At 42.5% G+C, this 20,222-nt stretch overlaps 1 protein-coding gene across 3 annotated transcripts in view; it reads right to left on the bottom strand.

The window, feature by feature from the left end:
- Positions 1-20,222, bottom strand: part of dcc (DCC netrin 1 receptor) — a 1,425,388-nt gene that overhangs the window by 202,241 nt on the left and 1,202,925 nt on the right. For all 3 annotated transcript variants that reach the window (XM_063042623.1, XM_063042621.1, XM_063042622.1), the window contains exons 14-15: positions 18,916-19,026; positions 3,270-3,464 (exon numbers count right to left, since the gene is read on the bottom strand). In XM_063042623.1, coding sequence (XP_062898693.1) covers positions 3,270-3,464; positions 18,916-19,026 — 306 coding nt within the window. The remainder of the gene's footprint in view (positions 1-3,269; positions 3,465-18,915; positions 19,027-20,222) is intronic.

The following is a 20,222-nucleotide window of genomic DNA, read 5'->3' as shown; positions in this document are numbered from 1 at the left end:
ACATGGAGACACATACCCACCACGTACAACAAATACACTCACACACATAGACACATACACGCCACGTACAGCAAACACACACTCACACATAGAGACACAAACACACCATGTAGAGCAAATACACACTCACACACAGAGACACATACACACCACGTACAGCAAACACACACACACACACACACACACACACATACATATATATATATATATATACGTAAACAGAGAAATAGACACACACAGATAATCACTAGACATGTTTACCCAAGTTATAAATCCCATGAAAATAATCTTTTCTCAGCAGCACAGTTTGTTGGTTACTGTCACGTACTGAGACATATTGAACACTTTGTCTTGCTTACCGTTCATACAGATAAAATCATTACACGGTGTGTTGTAAACAAAGTAAACCATCGACAATGCAGAATGAAGCTACAGAAAAAGTGCAGTGCAGGTAAACGATAAAGTGCAAGATCACAACGACATAGATATTGAAGCCAAGAGACCAGTTTATCGAAGAAGAGGTCTGTTCAAGAATCTGATAACAGTGGTAGAGAAGCTGTTCTTGAGGCTGATGGTATGTGCTTTCAGGCTTCTGTAAGCACATTTTTTGTCCGAAGTGAACGGGGAAAAAAGAGATTGTCCGGGGGTGGGTGTGATCTTTGATTATGCTGCCTATTAGACAGAGTCCATAGAGAGGAGGCAGGTTTCGATAATGTGCTAAGCTATGTCCAAAACTCTGCAGTTTCTGTGGTTACGTGCAGCGCAGTTACAAAACCAAGTGGTTTGCTTTCCACTGAGCGTTGATAACAAGACTGAGAGAGAAAAACAAATGCACCACAGAGAAGAGGGATGGCACAGCTGGTGGGGATCCTGGTATCAGACTGAATCTGAGAAGACCACATGGTCTGCCATGATTCCTGTACAAAGAGGACGAGTTACACCTGAACCCAGGGGGGCCCCATATCCTCGCAGGCAGCTTTGCTAGAGCTATTGGGGAGGGTTTACACTAAGTTGGCAGGGGGATGGAAACCAGAGTGATGGGGCTAAGGATTGAGCATCTGGTATACTGTGCAAGTCGATACAGTGTGCAGTGAGACAAAGGAAGGACAGGCAGGTAACAGGACAACATTGCAGTTAGTGGGATGTGTTGAAGTGGAACATGGGGGCAAAATCGAAAAGGGTGATGAATACAGGACTGAAGGGGCTATATTTGAATGCATGCAGTATATTGTTTCCACTCTCCTTCCTTCACTCCATAAACTTTGATGCCCAGATTAATCAAGAATCTAACAACCTCTGCCTTAAGTATACCCAATGAGACCATAAGACCACAAAACATAGGAGCAGAATTACTCAACTTCATACACCTGCCTTCTTACTATATCCTTTGGTGCCCTGACCGATCAGGAAACTATCAACTACTGCCTTAATTATACCCACTGACTTGGCCTCCACCACCGTCTGTGCCAGACCATTCCAGAGATTCACAACACTTGGGCTAAAAAATTCCTCCTTACCTCTATTCTAAAATCTCTGTTACCTCAATTTTGAGGCTGTGCCCCCTAGTTCTGGATACCCCTAACATAGGAAACATCCTCTCCACATCTACTCTATCTAGTCCTTTCAACATTTGATAGGTTTCAAAGCGATCCCCCGCATTCTTCTAAGTTCCGATGAGTACAGGCCCAGAACTGCCAAGTGCTCCTCATATGTTAACCCCTTCATTCCCCGGAATCATCTTTGTAATCCTCCTCTGGACTCTCTCCAATGACAACACAACCTTTCTGAGATATGGAGCCCAAAACTCTTGACAATACTCCAAGAGCGGCCTATTTTGAGTCTTAAAAAGCATCAGCATTGCTTTTATATTCTATTCCCTTGAAATAAATGCCAACATTGCATTTGCCCTCTTCACCAGAGACCACTGTAAATTAACCCTCTGGGAGTCTTGCATGAGGACTCTCAAGTCCCTCTGCATCTCTGATGTTTGATCCTTCTCCCCATTTAGATAATAGTCCACACTGCTGTTCCTTTTATCAAAATGCATTATCATAATCTCCCAGCACTACTCTGTCTGCCAACTTTTTGCCCATTCTACCAATGACTTGGCCTGCACAGCCGTCTGTGCCAATGAATTTCGCAGATACACCACCTGGCTATAGAAAATTTTCCTCACCTTTGTTTCAAATAGGCGTTTTGGTCCTCAACTCCCCCACTATAGGAAACATCCTCTCCACATCCACTTTATCCAGACTTTTCAATGTTCGGTAGGTTTCAGTGAGATTCTCCCTCATTCTTCCAAACTCCAGTGAGTACAGTCCCAGAGCCATCAAAAGCTCCTCTTACATTCCTCTCACATTCCTCTTTTGATCCTGGAGTCATTCTCATGAATGTCCTCTAAACTCTCCCCAGTACCTGCACATACTTTTATCAGATAGGGGACCCAAAACTGCTCACAATAATCTGTGCGGACTAACCAATGCCTTATAAAACCTGAGCATTTCATCCTTGCTTTTCTATTCTAGTCCTCTCGAAGTGAATGCTAACATTGCATTTGCCTTCTTAACATTGACTTACCCTGCAAGTTAACCTTTAAGGAATCTTGCATGAGGATTCCCAAATCCTTTCGCACTTCAGATTTTTGAATTTTCTTCCCATTTAAAAAAGCATGACAACACATGCAGGCTGCCCCCAGAATATCCCCAGACTATGTTGGTCTTTGACGCAAACAGCTCATTTCACCATGTTTCAATATTTCAATGTACATGTGATAAATCGAGCTAATATTTATAACATTAAGTTTTGCCTGTTAAAATATTTCCATAAGGCAAGTTCTTGCTAACATTATTGAATCACAATTAAATTTTTATTCCTTTTTTTATCAGTCTATTCCTTTTATAAAGACATCCATAATCTTCTTGTGTGGCAACACTTGTGGACTGCCCTCAGCACTTCCTTAAATTATGTTGGTTGTTAATTCAAACAAATCTTTTTTTAAAGAAATACGACATGATAACAGACCCTTCTGGTGCAATGATCCCGCGTGACCAACGAAGCTACTAACCCGTACATCTTTGGAATGTGGCAGGAAACTAGAGCACCCAGGGGGAGCCCACGTGCTCAAGAGGAGATGTACAAACCCGTTCACTACCGCTATGTTACTGTGCTGGCCTTGACTGCGTGTTTCGATGTCAATGTGATGTATTTCAATGTACAAGTATAAATAAATTAATCTGAATCTATAGAAGCAACGTTCAGATGACATTTACCTAGGTTTTCAATAGAAAAGTATCGCTGTTTGCTGTCGACTTGCACCGTCTCAGCGTAGGGACTGCCCACTCCGTAACCGATGATGTAACCTCGGACTGCTATGTTAGGGTTTAATGGTGGCGTCCAGCTCATCACAATGCTCGTTGTCAGAGGTCTGACATGAAGAGAACTTGGCTGGTCAGGAACCTGGGATTCTGTCATAGACAGCAGAAAAACTTTTATTGGCAAATGTAATTTACAAATTCATCTTTCAACATTGCCAAAAGCAAGCTGGCAGATTCTTTAACCACTGTTGTTTGATACAGCAAAAGTCTTTCATAACTTTTATGTTTTTATTTTAAAGGTACAGCGTGTTCAGAAGCCCTTCCAGTCCAAGAAGCCCATGCCGCTTAATTACACCCATGTGACCAACTGAGATCCACAATGGCGCTGGCAACACAGGGTGACATTTTTGCGAGCAGCTCTCGAAACCTACTAACCTGTGCACCTTTGGAGAGTGGGATGAAACTGAAACACACACAAGATCATGGGGAGAATGTAGAAACTTGTTACCTACTGCAGCAAGTTTGAACCTGGGATGCAGCACTTTGATAGCATTGCAGTAACTGTTGTTTCCATTGCACTCAATATACATGGTCATTTCAAGACAGGCTTAGTACAAAGCTCAAAGGACATATATGTCACCATATACAACCCTGAATTTCATTTTCTTGCAGGCACAGTCAATCTATGGAATAATAACCATAACAAAATCAAAGGAAGACTGCATCAACTTGGGCATTCAACCAGTATGCAAAAGAAATCAACCTGCGCAAATACAAAAAGAAATAAATCATAACAATAATAAATAAATAAGCAATAATTATCAAGAACATGAGATGAAGACTCCTGAAAAGTGTGTCCATAGGCTATGGAAACAGTTCAGTGATGGGGTGAGTGAAGATGAGTGATGTTATTCCTTTGGTTCAAGAACCTGATGGCTGAGGGGTAATAACTGTTCCTGTGCCTGGTGGTGCGAGTCCTGAGGCCCCAGTACCTTCTTCCTGATGGCAGCAGCGAGAAGAGAGCGGGTCCTGCATGGTGGGTTCCCTGATGATGGATACTGCTTTCCTGTGACAACGCCAAGTAGATCTGCTCAGTGGTGGGGAGGGCTTTACCCGTGATGGACTGGGCTATATTCACTACTTTTTATGATAAAAACATGAATTTTATGCCTGAGTGTGTCTTAAGATATTTCATGCCATGATTATTTTACAATGCAGTAGAAACATAAAACACAGAGTTACTGAACACAACATAAAAACAGGCCAATTGGTCTATCTAGTCCATGCTGACCTAGTTTTCTGTTTAGTCCCATTTACCTGTACCTAGACTGTAGCCTTCAATATCACTGTCATCCGCCACCTATCTAAACTTCTCTTAAATGTGACGGTTGAACCCGCTTCCACCACCTTCGCTGGCATCTCGTTCCACACTTGCACCACCATCCAAGTGAAGGATTCTCCCTCAGCTTCCTCTTAAATTTTACCTTTCACCCTAACTCTGTCTCTAGTTCTAATCTCACCCAGTTTAAGGAGAAAAAGCCTGCATGCATTCACCCTATTTACTGTATGTCCCATTCAAATGATCTGTACCCCAAGTTACTATATATAGACTTACCATAGTGCCATTCAATATCAGATAGCTCAAATAAAAGTCTAAGTGTAGTAAAGCATGTATATGTTACCATTCACTACTTTGAGATTCATTTTCTTGCAAACATTCACAGGAAAATAAAGAAATCACAATCAGAATCAGGTTTAATATCATTGGCATATGTGGTGAAACTTGTTGTTTTGAGACTGCAGTACATTGCAATCATTTGTTCGTTATGTGCCATATAGTATCACTATGATTGTACTTGGCAAATTTTTCTTCAGAACTGGCTTGCCATTGCCTTTTTCTGAGCAGTGCTTTTTCAAGATGGTGACCCCAGCCATTATCAATATGTTTCAGAGATTGCCTGCCTGGCATCAATGGTTGAATAAACGGGACTTGTGATTTGCACCAGCCGCTCGTGTGCTCACCTACCACCTGCTTCTATGAGTTCACGTGAAATTACAATCTCTTGTAATTTATAGTTTTTATTATTGTTATTATTATCATGGAACATAGTAATTAAAGCTATACATTAGAATAAGAAATAGAGTGCCTATCAAAAATACTCACCTACCCTTGGAAACTTTCATGTTTTATTGTTTTACAACATTGAATCACTGGATTTAATTTGGCTTTTTTGACATCAATCAACAGAGGAAGACTCGTCTGTGTCAAAGTGAAAACAAATCTCTACAAAATGATCTAAATTAATTACAGAACACAAAATAATTGAATGCATAATTATTCACTCCCTTCAAGTCTGTATTTAGTAGATCCACCTTTGATAGCAATTGCAGCTTTGAGTCTGTGTGGATAGGTCTCTATCTGCTTTGCAGATCTGCACACTGCAATTTCCCCCCATTACACTGCAATTTCCCCCCATTACAAAACTGCTCAAGCCCTGCAAGACTACATAAGGACCCCTTTCAAGTCCAGCCACAAATTCTCAGTTGAATTGAGGTCTGAACTCTGACTTGGCCACTCCAAGACATTAACTTTGTTTTTAAGCTGTTCTTGTGTACCCTTGGCTTTATGCTTGGGGTCACTGTCTTTCTGGAAAACAAATCTTTTCTCAAGTCACAATTCTCTTGTAGACTGCATCAGGTTTTCCTTCAGGATTTCCCTGTATTTTGCTACATCCATTTTATCCTCTACCTTCACAAGCCTTCCAGGGCCTGCTGCAGTGAAGCATCTCCAAACATGATGCAGCCACCACCATGCTTTATGGTAGGAATGGTGTGTTTTGATGATGTGCAGTGTTTGGCTTATGTTTGGTCTGATGGACAAAGAGCTTAATTTTGGTTCTATCAGATCGTACGACTTTCTTCCAGTTGACTTCAGAGTCTCCCACATAACTTCTAGCAAACCCTAGCCGAGATTTCATATGAGTTTTTTTCAACAGTGGCTTTTTCTTTGCCACTCTTCCATAAAGCTGTGACTGGTAAAGCACCCAGCAACAGTTGTTGTATACGCTGTCTCTTCCCATCTCAGCCACTGAACTCCTCCAGAGTTGTCATAGGTTTCTTGATGGTCTCCCCCGCCTCGTCCCCTTCTTGCATGGTCACTTAGTTTTTGAGGGTGGCCTGATTTAGGCAGATTTACAGCTGTGCCATGTTTCTTTCCATTTCTTGATGATTGTCCTAACTATACTCCAAGGGATATTCAGTGACTTGGAAATATTCTTCTATCTATTTCCTGACTTGTGCTTTTCAATCCTTTTGCAGAGTTGTTTGGAGTGTTCTTTTGACTTCATGGTGTAGTTTTTGCCAGGATACTGACTCACCAGCAGTTGCTCTCGAGGACAAGGTGAGGGATTTCACAGGTATGTTAAGAATAAAAGGATTACAAGGGACAAAATGTGTCCCCTGGAAGACCAGAATGATCATCTATGTGAGGAGCTAAAACAAATATGGGAGCTCTTAAATGCATCCTTTGCATCTGTATTTACTCGAGAGATCGATACAGAGTCTATAGAAGTGAGGCAAAGCGGCATCAATTCCATGGAGTCTGTACAGATTACAGAGGAGGAGGTGTTTGCTACCCTGAAGCAAATCAGGGTGAATAAATCCCCAGGACCTGACAAGGTGTTTCCTCGGGCCCTACTGCAGACAAAATGCAGAAATTGCTGGGCCCTAGCAGAGATACTTAAAACATTCTTAGTAAAAAGGAGAGGTACCAGAGGACTGGAGGATAACCAGCGTTCTGCTGTTTAAAAAAGGCTCTAAACAGAAACCAGAACATCTGACATCAATTGTTGGAAAGTCATTGGAAGGTATTCTAAAGGACCAGATATATAAATATTTGAATAGGCATTGACTGACTAAGGATAGTCAACATGGTTTTGTGTGTGGTAGGACATGAGCAACCAATCTTACGGAGTTTTCTGAGGAAGTTACAAAGAAAGCAGATGAAGACAAGGCGGTGGATGTTGTCTATGTGGACTTTAGCAAGGCATTTGACAAGGTCCCGCATAGCAGGCTAGTCAGGAAGGCTCAGTCACTTGGCATTCAGGATGAGGTAGTAAATTAGCTGAGACATTGTCTTTGTGGGAGAGGTCAGAGAGTGGATGTAGAAGGTTGCCTCTCTTGACTGAAGGCCTGTGACTAGTGGTGTGCTGCAGGGATTGATGCTGGGTCCTTTGTTGTTTTTCATTTGTATCAATAATCTGGATTATAATGTGGTTAATTGGATCAACAAATTTCTGGATGACGCCAAGACTGGGGGTGCAGTGGACAGCGAGGAAGGCTATCATGGCTTGTAGAGGGGTATGCATCAGCTGGAAAAATGGACTGAAAATAACAGATGGAATATACTGCAGACAAGTGCGAAGCTTTGTACTTTGGTAGGAAAAACCAAGGTAGGTTTTGCACAGTGAATGGTAGGACACTGAAGAGTATGGTAGAACAAAGGGATCTGGGAATACCAGGTACATAATTTGCTGAAAGTGGTGTCACAGGAAGATGGGGTTGTAAAGAATGTTTTTGGCACATTGGCCTTTATAAATCAATGTACTGAGTACAGAAGATGAGATGTGACATTGAAGTTGTATAAGATGTTGGTGAGGCCTAATTTGGAGTATTGTGTGCAGTTTTGGTCATCTATCTTTCGGAAAGACTTAAACAAGGTTGAAAGAGTACAGAGAAAAGGATGACACCAGATCTGGAGGACCTGGAGGAAAGATTAGAGCTGTTAAATAGGGTTTAACCTAATTTGGCAGGGGGTTGGGAACTGGAATGATAGAGCGGAGGAGGGGGAAAACAGAAATAAATCTAAGATAGTGAGCAGTAAAGATGTCAGGAACCACAGGCAGGTGATGGGGAAAATTTGTAGCCATTGGGATGAGTTGCAGTGCAATAAAGTTGCAGTGAAATCAAAGCAAGAAGTATCAAATACTGGTCTTAAGGTGTTGTACTTAAATGCACGCAGCATAAGGAATAAGGTGGATGATCTTGTTGTACAGCTACAGATTGGCAGGTATGATATTGTGGCCATCACTGAGACCTGGCTAAAGGATGCATGTCTCTGGGAGCTGAACGTCCAAGGATACACGATGTATCGGAAGGATAGGAAGGTAGGCAGAGGGGGAGGCGTGGCTTTATTGGTAAGAAATGATATTAAATCATTAGAAAGAGGTGATATAGGATCGCAAGGTGCAGAATCTTTATGGGTTGAGCTAAGAAATCGCAGGGGTAAAAGGACCCTGATGGCAGTTATTTATAGGCCTTCAAACAGCTGCAGGAAAGTGGACTACAAATTACAACAGGAAATAGAAAAGACTTGTCAGAAGGACAGTGTTATGATAATTGTGGGGGATTTTAACATGCGAGTGGATTGGGAAAATCAGGTCAGCACTGGATCTCAAGAGAGAGAATTTGTAGAATGTTTGTGAGATGGCATTTTAGAACAGCTTGTTGTTGAGCCTACTAGGGGATCGGCTGTACTGGATTGGGTATTGTGTAATGAACCTGAGGTGATTAGAGACATTGAGGTGAAGGAACCCTAAGGAGACAGTGATCATAACATGATTGAGTTCACTGTGAAATTTGAAAAAGAGAAGCCAAAATCCGATGTGTCGGTATTTCAGTAGAGTAAAGGAAATTACAGTGGCATGAGAGAGGAACTGGCCAAAGTTGACTGGAAAGGGACACTGGCGGGAAGGACGGCAGAGCAGCAGTGGCTGGAATTTGTGCAAGAAGTGAGGAACGTGAAAGACAGGTATATTCCAAAAAAGAAGAAATTTTCAAATGGAAAAAGGATGCAACCGTGGCTGACAAGAGAAGTCAAAGCCAAAGTTAAAGCAAAGGAGAGGGCATACAAGGAAGCAAAAATTAGTGGGAAGACAGAGGACTGGGTAATTTTTAAAACCTTACTAAAGAAAACTAAGGAGGTCATTAAGAGGGAAAAGATGAACTATGAAAGGAAGCTAGCAAATAATGTCAAAGAGGATACTAAAAGCTTTTTCAAGTATATAAAGAGTAAAAGACAGGTGAGAGTAGATATAGGACTGATAGAAAATGATGCTGGAGAAATTGTAATGGTAGATAAGGAGATGGCGGAGGAACTGAATGAGTATTTTGCATCAGTCTTCACTGAGGAAGACATCTTCTGGGTACCAGACACTCAAGGGTGTCAGGGAAGAGAAGTGTGTGCAGTCACAATTACGACAGAGAAAGTACTCAGGAAGCTGAATAGTCTAGGGGTAGATAAATCTCCTGGACCAGATGGAATGCACCCTCGTGTTCTGAAGGAAGTAGCTGTGGAGATTGCGGAGGCATTAGCAATGATCTTTCAGAAGTCAATAGATTCTGGCATGGTTCTGGAGGACTGGAAGATTGCAAATGTCACTCTGCTATTTAAGAAGTGGGCAAGGAAGCAAAAAGGAAATTATAGACCTGTTAGCTTGACGTTGGTGGTTGGGAAGTTGTTGGAGTCGATTGTCAAGGATGAGATTATGGAGTACCTGGAGGCATATGACAAGATAGGCAGAACTCTGCATGGTTTCCTTAAAGGAAAATCCTGCCTGACAAACCTATTGCAATTTTTTTGAGGAAATTACAAGTAGGCTAGACAAGGGAGATGCAGTGGATGTTGTATATTTGGATTTTCAGAAGGCCTTTGACAAGGTGCCACACATGAGGCTACTTAACAAGATAAGAGCCAATGGAATTATGGGAAAGTTACATACATGGATAGAGCGTTGGCTGATTGGCAGGAAACTGAGAGTGGAAATAAAGGGATCCTATTCTGGTTGGCTGCCGGTTACCAGTGGTGTTCCACAGGGGTCCGTGTTGGGGCCGCTTCTTTTTACGTTGTACATCAACGATTTGGATTATGGAATAGTTGGCTTTGTGGCTAAATTTGCTGATGATACGAAGATAGGTGGAGTGGCCGGTAGTGCTGAGGAAACAGAGAGTCTGCAGAGAGACTTAGATAGATTGGGAGAATGGGCAAAGAAGTGGCAAATGAAATTCAATGTTGGAAAGTGTATGGTTATGCACTTTGGCAGAAGAAATAAATGGGCAGACTATTATTTAAATGGGGAGAGAATTCAAAGTTCTGAGATGCAATGGGACCTGGGAGTCATCGTGCAGGATACCCTTAAGGTTAACCTCCAGGCTGAGTTGGTGGTGAAGAAGACGAATGCAATGTTGACATTCATTTCTAGAGGAATGGAGTATAGGAGCAGGGATGTGATGTTGAGGCTCTATAAGGCACTGGTAAGACCTCACTTGGACTACTGTGGGCAGCTTTGGGCTCCTTCTTTAAGAAAGGATGTGCTGACGTTGGAGAGGGTACAGAGAAGATTCACCAGAATAACTCCGGGAATGAGAGGGTTAACATATGAGGAACGTTTGTCCACTCTTGGACTGTATTCCTTGGAGTTTAGAAGAATGAGGGGAGACCTCATAGAAACATTTCGAATGTTGAAAGGCATGGACAGAGTGGATGTGGCAAAGTTGTTTCCCATGATGGGGGAGTCTAGTACGAGAGGGCATGACTTAAGGATTGAAGGGCGCCCATTCAGAACGGAGATGTGAAGAAATTTTTTTAGCCGGAGGGTGGTGAATCTATGGAATTTGTTGCCATGGGTGGCAGTGGAGGCCGAGTCATTGGGTGTATTTAAGGCAGAGATTGATAGGTATCTGAGTAATCAGGGCATCAAAGGTTATGGTGAGAAGGTGGCGGAGTGGGACTAAATGGGAGAATGGATCAGCTCATGATAAAATGGCGGAGCAGACTCGATGGGCCGAATGGCCAACTTCTGCTCCTTTGTCTTATGGTCTAAGATTGAATAGTTTAGGACTGTATTGTTTAGAACATAGGAGATAGAGAAGAGATTTAATGGAGGTGTACAAAATTATGAGGGGTATAGATAGGGTAAATGCAAGTAGGCTCTTTGCACTGAGATTAGGTGGGACTACAACCAGAGGTCATGGGTTAAGGGTGAACGGTGAGAAGTCCCTACATGGATAGTAGGGATATGGAGGGCTTTGGTCCTGGAGTAGGTAGTTTTTTAATGGCTTTGGCATGGACTATTGGGCCGAAGGGCTTGTTTCTGTACTTGAACTTCTCTATGTGATGAACTGGGTTGTGTCCACCACTCTCTGTTCCTGGGCACTGGTGTTTCCATACCTATCAATGGTGCAAGCAATTAGGATGCTCTCCACTGTGCATTGACAGACGTTTGAGTGATGATAGTAGTGAGGGAAAAGTATGGCAGCAGTGAAATTATCCATAGTAACACCCACAAAATAATGGAGAAACTCAGCAGGTCAGGCAGCATCTCTGGAGAGCTGACTTTTCAGGCCGAGACCGTTCATCAGGACTGGAAAGGAAGAGGGAAGAAGGCAGAACAAGAGGTGGGGGAAGGGAAGGAGTACAAGCTCGAGGGTGAAAAGTGAGACCAGGTGACAGGGAAGGTAGGTGGGTGGGGAATGGGGGATGAAATAAGAAGCTGGAGGTGACAGGTGAGAAAAGAGGAACCTGATAGGATAGGAGAGTGAGTCATAGGAGAAATGGAAGGGGCAGGGAAAACTACAGGGAGATGAAAGGCAGGAAAGGAGAAATTAAGCCATCGGAGAAGAGCAGAATGGGAAGTAGAAAAAGAGCGAAAGGGTAGGGGGGAAGAAATGAACAGAAGTAGGGGAAATCAATATTCATTTCATCAGCTGGGAGGCCGTGCAGACAGATTATGAACTGTTCTTCCTCCAGCTTGGAAATGGCTTCATTGTGGCAATAGAGGAGGCCATGGGCTGACATGTTGGAATGGGAATGGGCAGTGGAATTAAAATGGTTGGCCACTGGGAAATCCTGTCTGTTGCGGTTTTCGGTCTGTTGTGGTGTTGGTTTAGAATATAAATGGTAAGACTCTTGGCAGTGTGGAGGATCAGAGAGATCTTGGGGTCTGTGACCATAGTACACTCAAAGCCACTGTGCAGGGTGACAGTGTTGTTAAGAAGGTGTATGGTGTGTTGGCATTCATCAACTGTGGGACTGAGTTTTTATATAGCTGTAATGTTACAACTATATAAGACCTAGGTCAGATTCCACTTGGAATACTGTGTTCAGTTCTGGTCACCTCGCTACAGGAAGGATGAGGATACTATAGAGAGAGTGCAGAGCAGATTTACAAGGATGTTGCCTGGATTGGAGACCCTATGTAATGAGAATAGATTGAGTGTACTTGGCCTTTTCACCTTGGAGCAACGGAGTACGACAGGTGACCTGATAGAGGTGTATGAGGGGTATAGATCGTATGGATAGTCAGAGGCTTTTTCCCAGGGCTGAAATGGCTAACATGAGGGGCCATAGTTTTAATGTGCTTGGAAGTAAGAACAGAGCGAAAGTCAGGGGTAGTTTTTCACACCGAGAGTGGTGGGTGCATGGAATGCACTGCTAGTGGTGATGGTGGAAGCAGTGGTGGTGGTTAAATAGGGTCTTTTTATATCCGCTTAGATAGGTTCATGGAGCTTAGAAAAATAGAGGGCTATGCAGTAGGGAAATTCTATGCAGCTTCTAGAGTAGGTTACATGGTCGGCAGAACATTGTGGGTCGAAGGGCCTGTAATGTGCTGCAGATTTCTCTGTTTTATGTTCCATGTTCTATAACATTACCATTTAGAGAATTTTTTGAGTAGCTGCATTAACCTTTAAAATCTACAGAAAGAAAAGGATCTCAGCTTGAGACTTTTAAGCTGAGTTTCCAAATGAACAATCCTGGTGCGGAACCAGGCCTCAAGGCATCGCGTATCGGGAGGTGATGGGTGAGCTTCCTGTGCCTCGGTAAATGGTACAACTGTAGGTCTTTGCCAGCTGTAAAGGTTCAGCAGTATTATAGTAATACTGAGAGGAACTGGTGAGATAAACTGATTTAAATTAGACTCCAGAGTCTGTATGTTGGAATTCAAATTTGCATAATCACATTACACGGAATTCATGGCTTCTTGCTGCTCGGAATAAGCAGCTTTTTTTCATTTTTGACCTTTTAAATCAGTCTTAACCAGCTTTTAAAAAATTAATATCAGATCATAGCTGGTAGTTGTCATTGTGTGCACGAATTTTACCTAAAACTTTCATCTTTAGATCTGCAAGTTCCATTCCTGTGAAGCTGCCTGCCTACAATGTCCAAGAAGCAAATTATCAATGATCCATTCTGCTTGTGATGGAGTCATTGAGTCATAGACTTCAGCACAGAAAAAGGCCCTTCAGCCCATCATATGCATGCTCAACTGTCACTCTGCTTAGTTGCATTGACCTGCTCCCAGACCATAGCCCTCCATACCCCTCCTATTCATGTGCTTAACTAAACCTCTTAAATATAAAAATCCATAAAACCTTAAGATATAGGAGCAGAATTAGGCCATTTGGCTTTTCAAATCAGCTCTGCCATGTCATCATGGCAGATTATTATCCCTCTGGACCCCAACCTCGTGTCTTCTCCCCATGACCTTTGAAACTCCTACAAGTGAAGAATCTATCATTCTCTGCTTTACATATATCTAATTATTTGGCCTCCACAGATGTCCATGGGCAATAAATTCCACAGATTCACCACCCTCTGGCCTAAGAAATTCCTCCTCGTCTCTGTCCTAAGGGGATGCCCCTCTATTCTGACGCTGTGCCCTCTGGTCCCCAACTCCTCCACTACAGGAAACAACCTCTCCACATCCACTCTAAATCAAACCCACCTCTACCACTACCACAGCTCATTCCATATCGTTTCCACCCACTGAGTGAAAATGTTTTCCCTTCGGTTCTGCTCAAACATTTCACCTTTCACCTTTAACCCATGACCTCTAGTTCGAGTCTCACCCTACCTCAGTGAAAAACCTGCTTGCATTTACCCTATCTATACCTCTCAAAATTTTGTATATCCCTATCAGATCTCCCCTCATTATCCTACACTCCAGGAAATAAATTGCTCAACTATTCAACCTTTCCCAAGAACTCGGGTACTTTCACAAGAACTCAAATATCATCTACAAATTTGCTGACAATACACCCATTATTGGTAGAATCTCAGGTGGTGACAGGAGGGCGTACAGGAGTGAGATATGCCAACTAGTGGAGTGATGTCGCAGCAACGACCTGGCACTCAATATCAGTAAAACGAAAGAGCTGGTTGTGGACTTCAGGAAGGGTAAGACAAAGGAACACATACCAATCCTCATAGAGGGATCAGAAGTGGAGAGAGTGAGCAGCTTCAAGTTCCTGGGTGTCAGGATCTCTGAGGATCTAACCTGGTCCTAACATATCGATGTAGTTATAAAGAAGGCAAGACAGCAGCTATACTTCATTAGGAGTTTGAAGAGATTTGGCATGTCAACAAATACACTCAAAAACTTCTATAGTTGTACTGTGGAGAGCATTCTGACAGGCTGCATCACTGTCTGGTATGGAGGGGCTACTGCACAGGACCGAAAGAAGCTGCAGAGGGTTGTAAATCTAGTCAGCTCCATCTTGGGCACTAGCCTACAAAGTACCCAGGACATCTTTAGGGAATGGTGTCTCAGAAAGGCAGCGTCCATTATTAAGGACCTCCAGCACCCAGGGCATGCCCTTTTCTCACTGTTGCCATCAGGTAGGAGATACAGAAGCCTGAAGGCGCACACTCAGCAATTCAGGAACAGCTTCTTCCCCTCTGTCATCCGATTCCTAGATGGACATTGAATCTTTGGACACCAACCTCACTATTTTTAATATACAGTATTTCTGTTTTTGCACATTTTTTAAATAATCTATTCAATATATGTAATTGATTTACTTGTTTTTTTATTATTATGTTTTATTTTATTTTTTTTTCTCTCTGCTAGATTATGTATTGCATTGAACTATTGCTGCTAAGGTAACAAATTTTATGTCACATGCCAGTGATAATAAACCTGATTCTGATTCTGAAGCCCTGGCAACATACAAAAATGCTGAAGGAACTCAGGAAGTCAGGCAGCATCTATTGAGAGATTCCTTTCTATAGATGCTGCCTGATCTGCTGAGTTCCTCCAGTGTTTTGTGTGTGTTACCTTGGATTTCCAGCATCTTCTGAATCCCTTGCATTTGAAGTTTCATCTCAGGTGTGGAAGAACAGTTCTACTAACTGTGCCATTTTGCTGCCCCTCTTAGAGGAAAACCGGGGTTTAACTTCTGAACTCAGGAGCAGAATTTATAAAGGTATGGTAATAAGCATCTACAGCTTCTTCCCCTCCGCCATCAGATTTCTGAATGGTCGATGAATTGTTGTTTTTCTTGCTCTAATTGTTCGTTTTATAATTTGTATCTAATTTCTTTGCACTGTACTGCTGACACATCATCTTCATCATCATTACCATGATTGTTCTTGGAAAATTTTTCTACAAAAGTGTTTTGCCATTGCATTTTTATGGGCAATAACCCCAGCCATTATCAATACTCTTCAGAGATTGTCTGCCAGGAATTGTGATATGCACCAGCTGCTCATACGACCATCTGCCACCTGGTCCTATGGCTTCATGTGACCCTGATCTATTTTAAGTAGGTGCTGAGTGGGCTAACCAGATGCTACACCTTGCCCACCTCTTAGAGAACCACCTTGTTGTGGGGTTCGGAGGCTTGCATTCCTCAATGGCCCAGAGAGCTCTGCTGGCTGGAATCAGGGCCTTGTGCTTTGATTCTTGGAAGGGTCACTCATGCCAAACAGGTCAAAAGGTAGAGGCCAGATTGGTCAAAAAAAATTGTTACAGAACCAGCAATGATGAATTTTCATTGCTGCCCTAAGCATCAGTGGCGTAACAGACAGTAAGTAAGTACACGTTGTTCAAGGGTGACCTGCCAGCTGGAGGTAGGAAGGAGCACCCTATAACCTCATTAGGTAGAGACATATCTTCAGCCCTTATATGGCACGCAACAAATTTCACATCAAATAAGTCAGAGATAATAAAATTGATTCTGATTCTGATTCTCAGTTTTCAAGTACGTTGTACCATGAAAATGCAGTAACATATCCCCAGCTTCCAACAACCATCACCATTCACGCTTACCACAATCCCCATCCTCTCGCCAACTCTAGCAATATTCTTCACTTTCATAAAACATAGAGCATAGAACAGTACAGCACTAGGTGACCACAGTGTTTTGCCAACCTTGTAACCTATTCCAAGATCAATCTACCGTTTTCCTCCCAGATAGCCCTCCATTTCTCTTTCATTCATGTGGCTAGCTAAGTTTCTGAAATGTCCCTTATCCCTATGCCTCTACCATTGCCCTTGTCAGCACGTTCCACGCACAAGAGAGCTGTACATGGATGGGAGGAGTTTGGAGGGAAGTGGTCCAGAACGAAGTTGTCTGGAATGTAGGTAGATGGGACTAGGCAGAAGATCAGGTTAGTATATATTAAGAAGGCTATTTCTGTGCTGTTCCACTCTACGGCTATAAAGAAAGAGTTCTGCCCTATCTGGATGCGTGATAATTTTAGTTCAGAAATAAAAGAATATGTCAGACTAAGAGTCTCATTAATGCCCCTAATGTATCTGCCTCTACCATCCCCTCTGGCAGGGCATTCCACACACCCACCACTCTGTGTAAAAAAACTAACCTCTGACAACTCCCTATACTTTCCTCCAATCACCTTAAAATTATGCCCCCTTGAATTAGCCTTAAATACCCTCTCTGCTGCTGTGTGCTAACTGTCTGTGGAGAGATCCTAAAGCATTAACTAGCTCCGCATGGTCACAGACCCAGTGACATGGAAGCTGGAGTCTCTGGTCGTTGTCGCATCAGGAGCCACAGAGTTGGTACCTTGAAGCACAAAACAAATCCTTGTCTGGAGCAATTTTGGGCCTCATTTCGAAGTTCAAGGTTCAAAGTAGAAAGTAAATTTATTATCAAAGTATACCTAAGATTCATTTTCTTGCAGACATTCACTCGAGAACAAAGAAATACAATAGAATTGATGAAAAACTACACAAGAACAATGACTGACAAACAACCTATGTGCAAAAGAAGACAAATTGTGCAAATAATAATAAATAAATAATATGGCGATCAAGAGTCGAAGAGCCCCTGAAAGTGAGCCCATAGGTGATGGAATCAGTTCAGTATCGAGGTGAATGAAGTTATCCATGTCAGTTCAGGAGCCTGCTGGTTGAAGGGTACTATCTGCTCCTGTACAAAGGAAAGGATATTCTGGGATTGGAGAGCGTCTAGAGGAGAGTTATGAGAATGATTCCGGGAATGAAAGGGTTAACATATCAGGAATGTTTGATGGCTCAGGGCCTGTACTTGCTGAAGATTAGGAGAATGAAACCTACCAAATATTGAAAGGTCTAGATAGGACAAGGAGAGGACGTTTCCATACTGAGGCAGGTTGTAAGGTCAAGAATCCATCCATCCATTCCCTAGAATCAATATAGGGAACCACTTAATAGTCTTAGAACTGCAGGACAGAAGCTGCCTTGAGCCTGGTGGTGTGTGCTTTCAGGCTTTTGTATCCTCTGCCTGATGGAAGAGGGGCAGAAGTGAGAATGTCCGGGGGGTGGGGATGTCGATTAAGCTGGCTGCTTTACTGAATCAGTTGGAAGTGTAGACAGTATACTACAGAAGAATACTATATACCATCTACCCTCTCATAAATTTACTAATACTCTTGGCTTCCGATCCAACACTGACACCAGGGGTTCCCAACTGCTTTAATGGCATGGATCAATACTGTTAAGCAGGAAGTCCATGGATCCCAGGCTAGGAACGCTTCCCCTACGGGGTCGGAAATCTGGCACCATTAGTATATCCTTTGTGTGAAGTTGTTACAGATTAACTCCCCTTTAGCTTTTTTAAATCGGCACATGAATGTGAGGAAAGTGGAAGCATATGGACATTGTGTAGCTAGAATAGATTAGTTTAGATATCTATTTGATTACCAATTTGGTGCCACAGTAGAGTAGCAGTTATACTTATACTTTATACTTTATTGTCGCCAAACAATTGATACTAGAATGTACAATCATCACAGCGATATTTGATTCTGCGCTTTCCGCTCCCTGGAGTACAAATCGATAGTAAATATTAAAGATTTAAATTATAAATCATAAATAGAAAATAGAAAATGGAAAGTCAGGTAATGCAAAAAAACCGAGAGGCAGGTCCGGATATTTGGAGGGTACGGCCCAGATCCAGGTCCGAGACAGATTACAGTCCAAAAAGGTAAAGTTTGTAAGTTAATCGGTCATTGTAAGTTGTCCTGTGATTAAATACGGGTTAAATATGTGGGGCTTTGGGTGACAAGCCTCGGTAAGCCAGAAGAGCCTGTTCTGTGCAGTATTTCCAAATAAAATAAAATTAAAAATAATTTAATTGGTTTGGCACAACATAATGAGCTGAAGAGACTGTTACTGTGCTGTTCTGTTCTATATTCTAGATTCACCCAAAGTCATGATCTTTCATCTGTATTGTCTAATTACTGATAATGGTTTGACCACATCAATTGCCACGACTCAGCACTGTAAATGGTGCAACATCTTATTTGTAAAAAGATTATTACCGTCCAGATCATTCTCTGGTGTTTGTATCGTGATCCAGTCCGAGGACGGGCCCGTTCCATTCGTGGTCATGGCTGCAACTTGAAAGCTGTACTGTGCACCTTTGTCCAGACCTGTCAATAAAGGTCACAGGAGTGTTTACATCAACAAACGTTGCCTTTCATTGCAATATCCATGTGAGGACACTCATTCAACATTTCAGTAACAGCTTCTTCCCCTCCACCTTCGGATTTCTGGATGGTCCATGAACCCATGAACTTTTTTGCTCTGCTTTATTTATCTTTCACACAGTATTTCTTATTGTAAATTTCGGGTGGTGGGGTGGAGTTGCGTCACTATCAAAGGATGTGTGAGGCTCTCCTTCCCTCCGCTAGCCTGCAGGTCACCCTTGGGCAAGGTGTAGCACCATTCAGGGTCACGTGAAGCTGTGGGAGCAGGTGGTGGTTGGTCGTATGAGCAGCTGTTCTATATCACAAGTCCTGGTTATGTGACCACTGATGCCAGGCAGACAATCTTTGAAGAGCATTGATAATGGCTGGGGTCACCCGTCTTGAGAAGACACTGCCTAGAAGAAGGCAATGGCAAACCACTTATGTAGAAGAATTTGCCAAGAACAATTGTGGCCATAGGTCACCCATGTTATACAACACAGCACATAACGAAAGAACGATTGTCATTTATAATAAGTTTTATGTATTGTAATGTACTGCTGCCACAAAACAACAAAATTTCATGGCATACTGTATGTCAGTGATGATAGACCTAATTCAGATCCTGAGCTTCAATTCATCTATTTGAATGAGGGCCTAACATTCAGATTCAGATTTATTTATCACATGTACATTGAAACATACAATGCATCATTTGCACTCACAAACAACACACCCAAGGATGGGGCGCTACGTTAACATAGCGATTTTGTGCCACTATTACAGCTCAGGGTGTCAGAGTTCAGAGTCCAATTGCGGCGTCCTCTCTGTAATCAAGTTTGTATGTTCCTACCCATCTGCAGTCTCGGCAGGGTGGGGGGTGGGAAGGTACAAACGCACTAGGACAGCGGCAGTTAGCATAATGCTTACAGCTATTGTGCGGGGAACATCGATAGTTATTCAGGCTGGGTCATAAAGTCTAGGCTAAGGACAGGGGGTAGCATGTCTTTCCAGCTTTTAACCTTTCGAGGATAACCTGATGTCAGCATTAAAAGCATTGAGAACAGGCAAAACAAATATATTTAAAATGAATTTCCAGCATCTGCAGATTTCCTGTTGTTTGCATATTTAAAATGAGATACACTCAGTGGCCACTTTAT

This window comes from Mobula hypostoma, chromosome 3 (assembly GCF_963921235.1).
Source record: "Mobula hypostoma chromosome 3, sMobHyp1.1, whole genome shotgun sequence".
Taxonomy (NCBI): Eukaryota; Metazoa; Chordata; class Chondrichthyes; order Myliobatiformes; family Myliobatidae; genus Mobula; species Mobula hypostoma.
The sequence above is the reverse complement of the archived record's forward strand: the minus strand, read 5'-3'. Positions and strand labels throughout refer to the sequence as shown.